The sequence below is a fragment of the Notothenia coriiceps genome, unplaced genomic scaffold, assembly GCF_000735185.1.
Source record: "Notothenia coriiceps isolate Sejong01 unplaced genomic scaffold, NC01 NC01_scaffold00037250, whole genome shotgun sequence".
Taxonomy (NCBI): Eukaryota; Metazoa; Chordata; class Actinopteri; order Perciformes; family Nototheniidae; genus Notothenia; species Notothenia coriiceps.
In genome coordinates this window covers 6,443,904-6,457,678 of record NW_011369951.1, presented here as the reverse complement: position 1 = coordinate 6,457,678, position 13,775 = coordinate 6,443,904, and the positions used below count along the sequence as shown (strand labels likewise).

The 13,775-nt window shown below is 41.2% G+C and overlaps 1 protein-coding gene across 6 annotated transcripts; it reads left to right on the top strand.

The window, feature by feature from the left end:
- Positions 1–336: 336 nt before the first annotated feature.
- On the top strand, positions 337–11,860 carry phc3 (polyhomeotic homolog 3 (Drosophila)). 6 transcript variants are annotated; one of them, XM_010796096.1, is made up of 16 exons: positions 337–406; positions 1,278–1,368; positions 2,377–2,586; positions 3,538–3,687; positions 3,779–3,859; positions 4,325–4,477; positions 4,668–4,757; positions 5,298–5,493; positions 6,068–6,669; positions 6,757–6,874; positions 7,332–7,600; positions 8,112–8,271; positions 8,339–8,456; positions 9,466–9,598; positions 10,055–10,367; positions 11,215–11,860. In XM_010796096.1, exons 3-16 carry the CDS (start codon positions 2,413–2,415, stop codon positions 11,367–11,369), a joined length of 2,712 nt encoding a protein of 903 aa, XP_010794398.1. In that variant the 5' UTR covers positions 337–406; positions 1,278–1,368; positions 2,377–2,412; the 3' UTR covers positions 11,370–11,860. The 6 variants fall into 6 exon arrangements, with proteins under 6 accessions (XP_010794398.1, XP_010794402.1, XP_010794397.1 ...); XM_010796100.1 differs by lacking the exon at positions 337–406 and having other exon boundaries at positions 1,210–1,368; positions 7,335–7,600; XM_010796095.1 differs by lacking the exon at positions 337–406 and having other exon boundaries at positions 1,210–1,368.
- Positions 11,861–13,775: the final 1,915 nt, after the last annotated feature.

Below are 13,775 nucleotides of genomic sequence, written 5' to 3'. Positions count from 1 at the left end.
GCATGTAAAGTAAAGAAAAACTTGCGGGGTCCGCCAAACAACTCCCTACTGCAAAGGCCTGACGACGGGCGAGTCCATTGTCGGAATGCATGGGGTTGCGCATACAAACACACAGACATGTATCCTGACACATTTGACGTCAAAAACATTATAATGCATAATATCAAGATGAATTTAAGTCAATAATGTATAACAAATAAGTATTAAATGGTAAACATCTCCAAAAAGTAAAACATTATCCATTGGCTGCATTCCGACTGTACCAATTGTAGCTTTATAAGTGGGTAAGTGCTGCTTTCAGGTTCAACAATCTGAGCTCGGACATCAGAGAAGCCCTCAAGACATGTCGCGCATTCAAGTGCTTTGGTTCGGAAGTAACATCAACATGGATGGAGCAGGAATAGAAGTAAAAGCATTTATCTTTTTCTTACTTTTCATTTTTTATTTTCGAAAATAAGGGAATCGTCTGTTCTGCTGTGCTAGAAAACGTGATTGATAAAAGAAAAGAATGGGAGCAAATAAAATATTAACCCAAACTCAATAAAAAAGTAGCCTACATTTACTCAATACTGTAATTACGTATTTGTGAGGTATGCTACTTGCATCCTCTTTTACTTGAATATTACTACTCCATAACATTTATTTAACAACTAATGGTTTAGACAAATTAACAAAACATAAATAATACAATATTGCAAGATCAGTGCAAATCAGATCAGATAAGAGAAAGATGGAAAGGCCTAGCTCTTTATAAAGCAGTAATTCATCCTTATTATCATCCAATAATATAACAACTCCATGAAATTCCTGACAGTAAGTGTTTTCAAGCACAGGATTTATTTTTGTCCTGCAAACACAAAACATAAAGAGCTTTCAAATTATGTTGTCCCCGTTTAATAGATAAATAAAGTGAAAAACGAAATGCTATGCCATGAGAGAAACCAACCAAAATGGAAGATTAGCCTGGGGTTACTTTATGGCTGCATCAGCAGTTTGTGAAATAGTATTTTGACGCATATTTTAGTGTTGTGAGCTAAAACCCAGCATCCCAATCTTTTATTTTTGTGCAAATATTCAACGTTTTCTCCAGACATTATCATGATAAATAAATAAATCTATTCAAAACGCATAAAAAGCCACTTTAACCTGTCTAACATCTGGGACTCTCCATGCAGAGCGCTCCGGCTGTGGAAGGTCCTCCCGCACAGCGAGCGGTGCTGTGTCTGGGATTTTTTATTGCCTGCTACCGTCTGATATGTTTTTTATCTCCATTTTAGACAGAATACTGCCGCATCAGAAGCTTCATGACTGGGACAATGTGCCGGGCTCCTGTTAGCTCCTGATGGCCTGATGGTCTCTCAATAGCAGGCAGGTAACGCCGACGAGAGGTGAATGATTGCATAAAGCGAAGAAGCGTCTGAGCGACGAGAGGCAGACAGGCAGACAGACAGACAGACAGAGAGGGCATCTCATTGTTGAATGTTTAATCCGAATTTCTTAAATTATGGGCAGTGCATTTAAGATAAATTGTTGACGTTAAGGGTTTGTTATCGAAAATATCCAGCTGGTTTTTAATTGGACAGAGCCGGCTCTGCAGCAAAAAGCAATCAATATTCAAGCTGCCTAGAAGCTTAGACCATCAGTGTGTAGCCTTATTACATTAAAACCACTCTCTTTTTAAAAGCTATCTGTTTGATGTTACTACATATAATAATGATTGACTTTTTTAAAGCTTGCTTATCAAATTAGATAGAACACATCTATAGCATTGTGGCACCGCACCGTTGTCTCTTTAGAGATGTGGTATTGGTACAACGTAACCTTTAAAAAAAATCAATAACATCAATGATTTACCCCCTTTCACATATCTTCATTACAAATGCATAATGTTTTATTTTTACATGCAAAGAAGTCATCTGTGTTTCTTCATGTTATGATGTGCTGTCTGAACCTGTAGAGAGATAATTGGCAGTTTCATGCTCTCTATATTGAAGTGACCAAATATGAAAACATGATTATGAACATGCATTTTTCCAAGAACATAAGCTAAACATACAAATAATGCTAGAGTCGGGTAGCTTATGTTACATAGCACATTTATTTATTTATATAGGCTACATGTGAATGTTTTATTAGCAAACAGGAACTGATTCAGAGCTGCACTCAAGGAAGATTCCTATTTATTATTTACGTGAATTTTTTACTGAATAAAAAAATGAAATCAAATATTATTTTTAACCAACAGTTGATTTGAGCTTGTAAACATGCAGTTAAGGAAAGTGTTAAACAACAGAAGCAGCTGCAGATCCATCCTCCGGTTCAAGTCAAATTTGATTTGAACTTCCTGCTGTTACTTATTGTTTGTTTTATCCCCAGAGTTTTCCCATCACTGGATCTGTGTTTGACCTGGAGATGGACAGGCAGGGATCAGCAGAGAAGCAGACAGAAACTAACAGGACAACCAGCACCCCCACCCCATCATCAGCAGCCATCACCATGGCAACAGTTAGCTCCTGCAGCACCACGTGCACCCAGGCGCCGTCTAATTCCCTCAGCATCATCTCTCCCGACAGACAGGCGGTCCAGGTATTCGACTCCTTTGACCCCGGCATAGTTTCATGAGAGGAATCCAGATTATAGACAGTACCTGGGAGTTATGCATGGTTTGTTTCATGTGAGAGGAATCCAGGTTATAGACAGTTCCCCAGGTTTCTGCAAACATTGACTTGACTGACAGGTAATCCAGACATTACTTGTGATTTAGTGGTTCATTGTTTGTATTTGAAAGGGAGTCCAGGAGGTAATACACGGGATTGGAGCCTGCATGGCTTGTTTCATTTGCAGAGAGACCAGGTTATAGACAGTAGCTGGGACCTAGTTAATCTATTGTCTATTTTAAGTGGAGTTCAGGTAAAGACGAATCCTTGAACCTATCTAAGCATTGTTTGGCTTTGCTTGCAGGCAGTCCAGGTAATAGATAATACCCAGGAGCTGTGCATGGATTGTTTCCTTTGAGAGGAGTCCAGATAATAGACAGTACATCAGATCTCATTTAGCATCGTTAGACTTGAGAGGCAGGTTGTCCAGCTGTTCAGCTGGACAACCTGCCTGGATTCCTTGTAGGTCCTGGGTAATGTCTATAACCTGGTTATAGACATTACCCAGGACCTACAAGGAATCCAGGTAAAAGGTAGTTGATAGTTGACCCTGCTCTGCTTTTATAGCCAATATGGTATACACAGAAATTGTAGGAAATAGATAGTCTTCTGTTAAACTTAAAAAAAAATGTTAGTTTTGTTATTTTTGTAATGTTATTTTGAAAAGGTGTCTTTAACATAGCTGATCAAAAGAAAGTATTGCTAAATGTTAACATCTCTTAAATATTCTAGGAATGTTCCAATCCTAACAGCACTTAATAATATTTTTCTCAAAAGGACATTTTCCAAATACTTCAAAGTATCCATTCTCAGCTAATTAAAGAGCAACAGGAACACAATTAAAAAGACTAACTGACTGCGTGCTTGATGTGTCCCTCAGGTGATCCAGCAGGCCATCCACAGACCTCAGAGCATGGCGGCTCAGTACCTGCAGCAGATGTACGCGGCGCAGCAGCAGCACCTCATGCTGCAGACCGCCGCGCTGCAGCAGCACAGCCCCCACCTGCAGAGCCTGGCCACCATACAGCAGGTCGGGTGGTGTTGTCCATGTGTTAGTGCAAACATGGAGAATAATTTAACATGAAGAACAGAGAGTGTGATGTCTCTCCAATGTCTTTCAGGCTTCAGTATGTCAGAGGCAGCCGTCGTCTTCATCCGGTGGCAGTTTGGTCCATCAGCCTGTGGGTGTTTCCCAAAACTCAGTAAGTGTTTGAGTTACGACTCTCATCAACTTGACCTAAGCAGACATATTCAAGTAATACTTTAGATGTTTTGAAGCAGGGTTGCATGAGGTACTTATTCAAAGTCTGGAGAGACAGACAGGAGTTTCAAGCATGGAAGCGACAAGCAGCAGAAATGTGTTTTAGCCTCTTGAAGAGATCAATATAAGTTTAAGTGTACGCTTTATTTAAAAATAATGTATTCGCTTTAACTTGCTGTCGGACTTCTTTGCCAACATAGAGCTGAGGCTGTTATCTATGCTCTCTTTGCAAAAACCTTTGACAAAAACAATATTTTACCCTGCAGACCACAGGAGTTGTTGACTGCCTCAATCTATTATCTTGTAAACAAGCCATTTCAAAACAAACTTGAAGCAGCGGTAGACCAGGAACTTCACACAACTCCAAAAAAACTGTCGATTTCAACATTCATTTTCTTTCATGCAGATTACTCTGCCATCATCTCCAGTGACAGCCCAGCTGATTGGACGAACCCAAACATCCACTGGTGCTGCGACCACCATTTCCCAGCAGGCCATGCTACTGGGGAACCGACCGGCCAACTGTAACCAAGCTCAGATGTACCTTCGCACTCAGATGGTACAAACTTTTTCAACGTTTTAAAGCACACTTGCAAATTGCACTGGAACTTTAAAACTGCACGACTTGTTTGCCCTATTTCTATTTTTACCGAATGTGTTTTGTTATGTTTCCTCACAACATGCAATTTGTTTGTTTCTAACCACCGAGCCACCTGTCTCTCCCTGCTTTTTGCTTTTTCTCCTGTCAGCTTATTCTAACCCCAGCAGCCACGGTGGCTGCAGTTCAATCAGACCTCCCTGCTGTTACCTCCTGCTCCGCTTTACCTCCCTCCTCTCAGGTGCACACTGTCAGGAATCAGAATATAACACACACCACTCAACTGAAATACCATAGACTGCAGGATGCTACATATCATGAGCTGTATAAAATGAGAAGTTATTTGATTAATAATCAAGTTGTTGAATCCATTTTTGCATATTAAACTTATTAACATTTGCAACTATAGTCATGGATTTTCCTGTGTTGATGTTTATTATTGTTTTTATCGATGTTGACCATCGATGAATTATAGTGATGTAACTTGTAGGTGTGGTTTTGGCCCTTTATTAAGGACAGGTGAACAGGTGTTCAGTATAAGTGGAAGGGCAAACCATTTTCAATCACATGGCTTCTAATCTTTCAATCACATGGCTTCTAGTGACTATTTTCTCAGTTTTTCTTTAAATAAACGGATGAAAATGGATGAATAATATGGATGCTCGTTGATTTTTTTTAACCGCTCATAACACAAGTCAAGTGATGAACGTTCGAAGAACTAGTAATAAACGTTGACTTTTCTATAGACTTTAACAGTGACGTTCTCTGTGTGTATTTTCAGGTGCAGAATCTGGCTCTGCGTGCCCACTTGCCCGGAGCGCTGGCCACAGCTCACAATGTCATTTTAAAACCATCCGCCCCATCACAAGCCCTGAATCTAAACACCTCTTTATCCAAGACGTCGATCTGCGGGGTGAAACACCACCAGCTGACTGACACCACCACAGAAACATCGGGACCCCACGTCATAACCCAAGGTGACAAGACATATTCAGATATAGAAATGTAAAGGAACATTTACTAGAAAGTGTGTTTCAGACTTGTAACCCAGCTGTGAAAATGAACCCCCACAATGTGCCATAACTCTTCAGGTCAACCTTTTTTTTAAAGAAGTTGGACCAGGTCCTAATGCATACCAATTAAGATTAAAAAAAAAAAAGGAAATTGTTAAAAGTCTAGATGATTATACTGATCCCTCTTGTCCCTAGTATTTATTTTCTTTCTCCTTTTGAAGTCCAAGTCATTTTCTCTATCGAACGGATATAGTTGATCGATAGAGGTAATAGGAAGGAGAAAAGAGGTAGGGTTTCTCTTGAGCATTTTGTAATTATTTTTTCACTTGCAGCCTCAATAATCTTCAAAAGTTATGTGTCGCTTTTACTCTCTTTAGGGATGACTCAAAGGTACTAACTGGTGTAAGAGAAATCAGATATGTGCAATAGGACTCCTGAGACGCACTTAGTTTGGGTTATGCTTTCGAGACCACTTTGAAGAAGAGACCGTTGTTTTGGTTTTTTGGTCCCTTAAGTCTAATCCACACTATGTTTGCAGCCTTCTCTCCGGTGCAGACGCACGCTCTGATCAAACAGCAGCTGTCCTGTCCCTCCGGCCAGCGGGGGTCTCACCACCAGCTCGTCCTCCATCAGACTGCAGGAGGGGCTCCACACCACCGGCAGCTCCAGCCCATCGCCCTCAGAGTAGCGCCTCAAGAAACCAAGTCCAACCTTCTTCCTCTTTCAATTAAAAGACTCACAGCTCCCTGCACCCATTCACACACCAACCACAACCCTCAAGCCCCCTCCTCTTCTCAGTCTTTTGCACCTTCAGTCCCAGCAGCCACCGTCCAGCCTCAGCCTCCTCCTCTTCTGGCCGCTCCACACCGTCGGACTTCCTTCCCACTGAACCAGCCCCCACCTCCCCCTCCTCCTCTGGTCCTGCCCAGGTTGCCCCAGAACCCCCCGGCCTCCCTCCAGAGGCGACCCCTGCACTCGCTCCAGGCTCTGGCCCTCCAGTCGGGTCATGTGCTGTTGACAGAGCAGGAGCTGCCTGTAGCGGAGGCTCTGCTCCAGATGAACTACCAGAACCTCCCCCCCCCTCAAACAGTGGCTGTCAATCTGAAAGTGCATCGAGTCAGACACAATGAAACACCATCGGTGAGTCGCTTCTGTGTGCTGCGGTTACGTTTTGAAAGTGTTTCATGTCCACAGTATGTGATGGGTTTGTTGTGATTTGTATTTCAGTCGGGACAAATGTACAAAGTGAATGGATCGAGCTCAGAGGCGAGGAGAGGTGAATCTTCTCCTGGTGCTCAGCGAGACAGGACCCCTCTCAATGGGCCGTTTAAGCAGAATGGTGCAGGTAAAATATGTAAAGAATAGAATAGAAAATATACATTACCCAACCAAGGCCAAAGAGTCTCCTCATTAGGCGGATGTTTCATGAAAAACCAGAGCTTATGTAAAAGCCTAAATAAATGTAAAAATCTGACCATGGATCTGTTTCATTAAGCTGTTTTGGAGCTAAAATAAATACAAATCTCATTGTAGGAAAATAATAATTGAATTATGTAAATTGTTTAGCAAATTACAGCCTCCATATGTTTAAAAATATGTCAAAAAGCCTTCAAATTATCTCCCTGCCACTGAAAACTAACCTGACTGACAGACATCTTGGCCCTGAGGAATACGTTTTAGTGGTCGGCCTTACTTAAACCTCCTTTAGAAAACTGAGTCTCCTGAAAATAAACTGTAATCAATCTGGTTAAACTGGTAATCCTGCTCTCAGTGTGTTAACTTGTACCCCTGTTGTTGTTCAGCAGTGATGGGTTCATCCTCCATCACACCCAGCCGCTCAATGATCAGGTCACCGGTGGTGGAAGAGTCCTCACAGCTCACCACCAGCACCCCTCCTCCCCCGTCTCCCCCTCTGCCTCCTCCAGTCCTGCCAGCAGCGGTCAGAGGTCCCAGCCAGCCCCCCTCCTCCCCGACCAGCGCGCCCCTGAGCCCCGACAGGATACACACAACCCACGTCCTCACACACCTCATAGAGGGCTTTGTCATCAGAGAGGGCCTGGAGCCGTTCCCGGTACGAACACTGTGGCATCACCACGAAACATCTGTTAGAGATGGATGCTTAAAACAATTAGACATATCATCTTGAATAATTGACAGTATGTGTTCTTGTGTTCATGGGTAATTCAAGTAATATTCTTGAAGATGCTTGATTTAAATTTAAAGAGTCTCAAGACGATTCCAGTATGAGGTACCACAATGGTGAATCAGCATATGACCTACCAATTAATGTCATTGCGTATGGCGACATTGCATCAAAATATCACAAGCAGTGCACAATTAGATATTAGATTATATTTGAGATTGTTTGTCTAAAATGTTTGGTTCAGGTACATTTCTACATTTGATATACTCTAGAGATGTTGTTGAGATATTGTAGCAATTGTACTTTCAACAGTAACCTCAAGTTTAAGTTTGTAGTTTATTAGTAACATTTTAACATTTAGATGCTTACAAATTAGCACCTGTTTCTATACAGGTGTCTTGCCATGTCAGTGTGTGTTATTTATCTTTTCTGGATGCAGGTGATCTCGTCTTCGATGTTGGCAGAGCAGCAGGCTTCCCTTCCTGAATCTCAGGAGAGACAAACTAACGGGGACTTGGCGGCTGAGGACAGCCCGCTGGACGCTGACCAGTCGGATTCAACAGACTCAGAGATGGAGGAGGACGACCCTGCAGCAGATGGTGAGGTCATGTGTGTGTACATGTGAGTGAGTGTGTGTGTGTGTGACTAACAGCTGGCCATGTGTAGTTGCAGAGCGGGGGGGGAGTGCGGCAGCCATGCTGCAGTGTGAGTTCTGCGGCAGTCGAGGTCACGCTCACACCTTCCTGCGCTCCAAACGCTTCTGCTCCATGACGTGTGTCAGGAGGTAAATAAATCACTCTCACATGGAGACGCACCAACAACACTCTCATTAATAAGAACACGTTATATCGAGCACCAGCCTGCTCCTCTAAAGCAATGCCAAACCAGAACTGCAAATGGAAACCTGCCTTATGGAACAGTAAGGGTAGTTCAAACTTTTTTTTTGCATTATTCCCATTCAAATCAAATAATATATTCAAATTATCATAGTATGATTTTTTTCTGTACCAAACATATATGTTTTGTTAAGTCTGTAAAATACTCTTGGTAGGCTGAGATTTCTCTATAGCTCCACAATACTTCAAGCAAAATGGAAATGTAACACATATTTAGCATGTATCAAATAATGTGTTTCCTGTGATTAAATGTTTCACTAGTTCATATAATGATTTTGATCAAATCGATTAATTGTGCAGCACTAATTTAAATTGATAAAAACGTGATCAGTCTATGAACACAGACACACACACTAGTCTTTTTTACATTCAAATTAAACTGTACTTCTGCCCCAAACACTCAACAACTAAGATACAAATTGTAATCAATTATAGCTTTTAAACAAAAGTAGTGGAGTAACAAGTACAACTTCTCTGAGATGTAGTGGAGTAGAAGAATAAGGTTTCATAATATGGATAAGAAAAGTACCTCAAATTGTACCATCAAGGGTTTTGCCAAAGAGCATCCTTCCTTACATAATAAGACTCTAAAAAATGCAGTGTCTACCACACGAGACGAGTAAACTAAAGATGATGTCTGTCTCTGTGGCGGTGAGACACATCCTCTGACATCTGGAGCCCATTGAGTTACATTTAGACTATAAGAAGAACTCTCAAGGGTGTAATCACTCCCATGTTTCCTATACTCTCCATCCAGCCATCAAAGAGTCCAGATGCAGACCATCAGCTCAGTGACTCAGTCTAAAACTCAACTCTGTGCCATTAGTAAACAAATGTGACCGTCTGCAGTGAACCGTATAAATCACATTTAACATCTGTTAACACCTCCGTGTTCAGGTTCAGTGTGAGCTGCACAAAGCGTGTCACGGTGCAGAGAGTCGGGCGCTGGGGCCACAGGCCCACGGGCCGGAGGGGACGCCCCCCCGGCAGCAGAGTGAATGGAGCCTCCAGAGAACACTTCCTGAGACAGGTAAGCTACTGGCACTGCACACGCTGCACACGCTGCACACGCTGCACACGCTGCACACGCTGCACACGCTGTAAACACTGCACACACACTGCTGGGGTCACTGCTCATGAGACAGGCTGCTGCAGAGAGGGGAAGGACACTCCTGGTCAAGTGTATTCACAATAGTCTATACATAATACTGTTTAAAAGAAGCAGAGCCAAAGCATCCATCGGAAATGCTTTGTGTCTACAACATGGCATTTGTCTTGTTTTTGTCTTGTGACAATTTTATTAAATGTTCTAGTTGAATGGATTCAGTTGACCTATCTATCTCTTTTAAAGTCAACCTTCATGTTGAAAAGACCATTACTTTACATGTGTAAAGAGCTGCAGTTTTCACAGGTAGGAACCTAAATCTGAGATGGCTAAGGCTAAATCCTGGTTGATGTTTGTCTGATTTGTCTTTTTGCTCCACAGGCTCGTAGGTCGTTTGAAGAGACCCGACAAAGCTCTCTGAGAGACGAGGAAGAGCAGGAAGAGGAGGAAGAGGAGGAGGAGGATGAGGATGAGCCTCCCATTCCCATGACAACCAGGCTCAGAAAACAGACTGAGAGACAGCGAGAGAGGGAGAGAGAGAAAGGGAGAGAGGAGGAGAGAGAGGATGAGAGAGGGGAGGAGAGAGGGGAGGAGAGGACGACAGAAACCATAAGTGTCTCTGAAGAAGAAGAAGTCGGCTCTGCGTCTCAGTGGAACGTCCAACAAGTGTTTTCTTTCATCAACTCCCTGCCAGGTGAGACTTCAGTACACCTGTGTGTCAGCGGTGAAATGAAACTAAGTTCATTCATATACTAAACTTATTTACAAATGTAAAAGGTACTTGTACTTTACTTGAGTGTTTCTCTTTTCAAGCACTTCTTCTTCTGTTACATTTCAAACAATTCACAGTGAAATATGATGCTTCTATTGGACAGCTGCTGACACTTTACTGATTCCTTTTTTGCATAAAATATGATGTTTAGGTATAAGTGAAACTGTCCGAGCGAGGGCGCTGGAAGTAGGGTGTGGGAAGTGAGGTATTTTAATTTATGCCCCTAGCCTGATTTGTCATCAGCTGATGTGATGAGATCCTACTGTAGAATAAATCGTTTTTTTTATTATTTAGCAGAATTTAACATTATTTTTATATAACTATACCGAAAAACCAAGACAAATTCCTTGTATGTGAAAATCTACGTAGCGATTGACATTATTGGTTCTGATTGAGTGATTCAACTCCCAGAATCAGAAGTCCTTTATAGTCCCACAGCGGGGACATGTACATTGTTACAGCAAAAGTGGCATAGCAGGTATAAAAAAGGTTTGCAATAATACAGAATAAGCTAACATATTAATAGAAGAAAAGCACACATTACTTATAAAAATAAAGCCACATAAGTGGGCTGAAAATCCAAAAATGTGGGACATTCATTACAATGGTGGTTTTCACGTAATCAGCGAATCAATGCCGCCAGTTGTTTAAAGCAGCGAAGTTAGCTTTGAGTAAATAAGTAATAAGTAAGTCATTCTTCAAAGATCTGCTAACAAAATGCATCAAAATGAACAAAAGACACTCAGTCTGTATCCTCTATTTCCTGCAGGGGGTCAGGATGTAGCCGAGGAGTTTCGCTCTCAGGAGATCGATGGCCAGGCTCTGCTGCTGCTGACCGAGGAGCACCTGCTGAGCACCATGAACCTCAAACTGGGACCTGCACTCAAACTGTGCGCACACATCAACTCTCTAAAGGAGGCATAAACATGTTTTCTGATCAGGAGGACGTAAACACACATCAACAAGGAGGCTCTTTCCATTTTGTAGTCTAACACAGAGACAGTTAGAACAGACTGTATGGAGACTCTCCTGAGACCACTGCCAAGGACTCCTCGCCTGAGAGAAGTCCACACACTGAACCAGCTGATACTCACACAGAGATGAGCAGTTCTTTCCATCTTCCATTTCAACAGTAGTGATTGTAGGTGATTATCCCTGGTTATCCATTTGTTTCAAAATGGTCATTACAAATCTATTTGTAAAACAAGGAAGCAACTTTACCGTAAGTTATTATTATTAAGAATGCTGTACAGTGTCAAAGTTTACAAAACAGATTTACTATCTAACAGATTACATTTTATACACTTATCATAAGCAAACTAATAATGTTTGGAGCCAAACTGATGATAGGGTTATTTATTATTGATGTATTATTGTCATAATTAATATACAAATAAAACCATTAATGTATTAAGCATTGTTTTGTGTTTTTTTATTGAGTTTCATAAAGAGTGATAGTTTACCGTTAGTGTAAACTATACTTTTTTACAAGCTTAATATATCAAATGTTGGGTCTGCTGAACAGACCATAGGTATAACGGTCAGAAGATAAATAAATAACATATTAAAAAACACTTGAGCCTATCACTATACATGTACAGACAAAGCAGAATATTTATTTATGGATTTATGGATACTTTCTGGTTGCTCAATGAGAGACCACAGTACTAAAAGAGGCTTTCATAAATCTCCTGTATTTTGGTGAACCACCAGCAGAGGGCCTCATTCATTCAGTTACTACCATAGACCAGTGGTTCTCAACTGGTCAGGCCTCGGGACCGCTCGGGACCCACTTTTTCCTTAGTCAATAGATCGCGACCCGAAATTTTGAACCACTCAAATCTATTCAACAAAAAATCCTGCAGTAATATATACGCTTTTCAGCATACATTATTAATTAAAGTGAAGTACAGTGCATATATCCCTTATATCCCTTCACAGAACAAAAATAATGCTTTTAAATAAGGTTTAATGAGATGATGGAATCAAAGCTGAACTGTATAACATAAAAAGGCACACGTGCTGAAAACCCAACCCCAGAAGGGGGGTCTGGGGGGATTCTCCCACAGGAGATTTTTTGAAATACTAACATATAAACTACCCATTCTGGTACACTCTGAGAAGAAAATAAATAGATGTATTACGACATATTAATAATATTTTATGCCATTGTTTGTTTTTCACTTTGTTCTGACAGCTGAACTTGCTGCTCCACACAGAGAGAAGAGCAAAGAGGAGATAGTCTGTGTGAAATACTTAAAATTTTGGGTAAGGGTAGATAGCCCCAATCGTTCTGTGACCTGCCAATCATCAAACCAGGGGTCAAATTTTATTATGTTTTCATTTTTATCTGAAGTTGTACCCATGGGTATATAAAGAATAGTTCTACCGCAAAGTTTTTCTCCGTGGGGACTTCCGGCAACAATCTTGATTCTGATAGGCCAGAAGACTCGAAAAAACATCAGCAATGTTTTATTGAGAAGATGATCACTACGTGACAGAAGTTTTCAAAACCGTTTATCGTCTCCGGTACTTTCAGTCCAACGCCTACTGCATGCACAGCGTTAGAAAATCGGGCCTTCAAAATAAAAAAAGGAACTTTTTTTTTTCCACTCACACATCTGCGACCCACTTTTGGGTCGCGACCCACCAGTTGAGAACCACTGCGACTGTATATATATATAAATATATATATAATATAATAATACATAATTATAATTATAATATATAATATATTTACTACCCGTTGTTAAAGGTAGGGTAGGTAAGAATGGAGAAACCAGCTCGAGTGCGCTAGAATTTGAAAATGTGCAGCCGAAAAAAATCTGCCCCTTCCTCCAGACTTCCTTACAGAGCCCCTCCTCCAACACACACGAACGTGCACATGACCAATGAGGGCACGAGATAAGTTTGTGCACGAGATGGAAGGCTGACAGGCAGGTAGGCCATCCAGTTATTTTAGCCGGGCCGGCTCAGATGATTGGTCGTGCTTTTTACAGTACTAGGGCTTCCACAGATGCATTTTTAAAAAAAAATGTATTTATTGTCAAAGCATTTAATATATTCATTGCTATCGGGATGTTAAGAGCATTCCATGGAATGTAACAAAAAGTGTTTCTGAAGTGAATTACCTATCCTACCTTTAATCTTTCCCAGTACAGGAGACCAGGTGCAGAAATTGTGAGGCTGTTTAGATACTGCTGAGCCAAAGACTTGCATGTAGTCTTTTCTGTATACAAGTACTGAAAGCAAGCAGCATTTTACAGTGTTATCTAGTCGATGTTGAGCAAATTATAAAACACGTTATACATATAAATGAGTAATATAATT

Coding starts and splice junctions, on each gene's coding strand:
- phc3 (XM_010796096.1), top strand. CDS start 2,413: ATGGACAGGCAGGGATCAGCAGAGAAGCAGACAGAAACTAACAGGACA. Junction 8,457..9,465: donor TCCATGACGTGTGTCAGGAG/GTAAATAAATCA, acceptor CTCCGTGTTCAG/GTTCAGTGTGAGCTGCACAA. Junction 10,368..11,214: donor TTTCATCAACTCCCTGCCAG/GTGAGACTTCAG, acceptor TATTTCCTGCAG/GGGGTCAGGATGTAGCCGAG.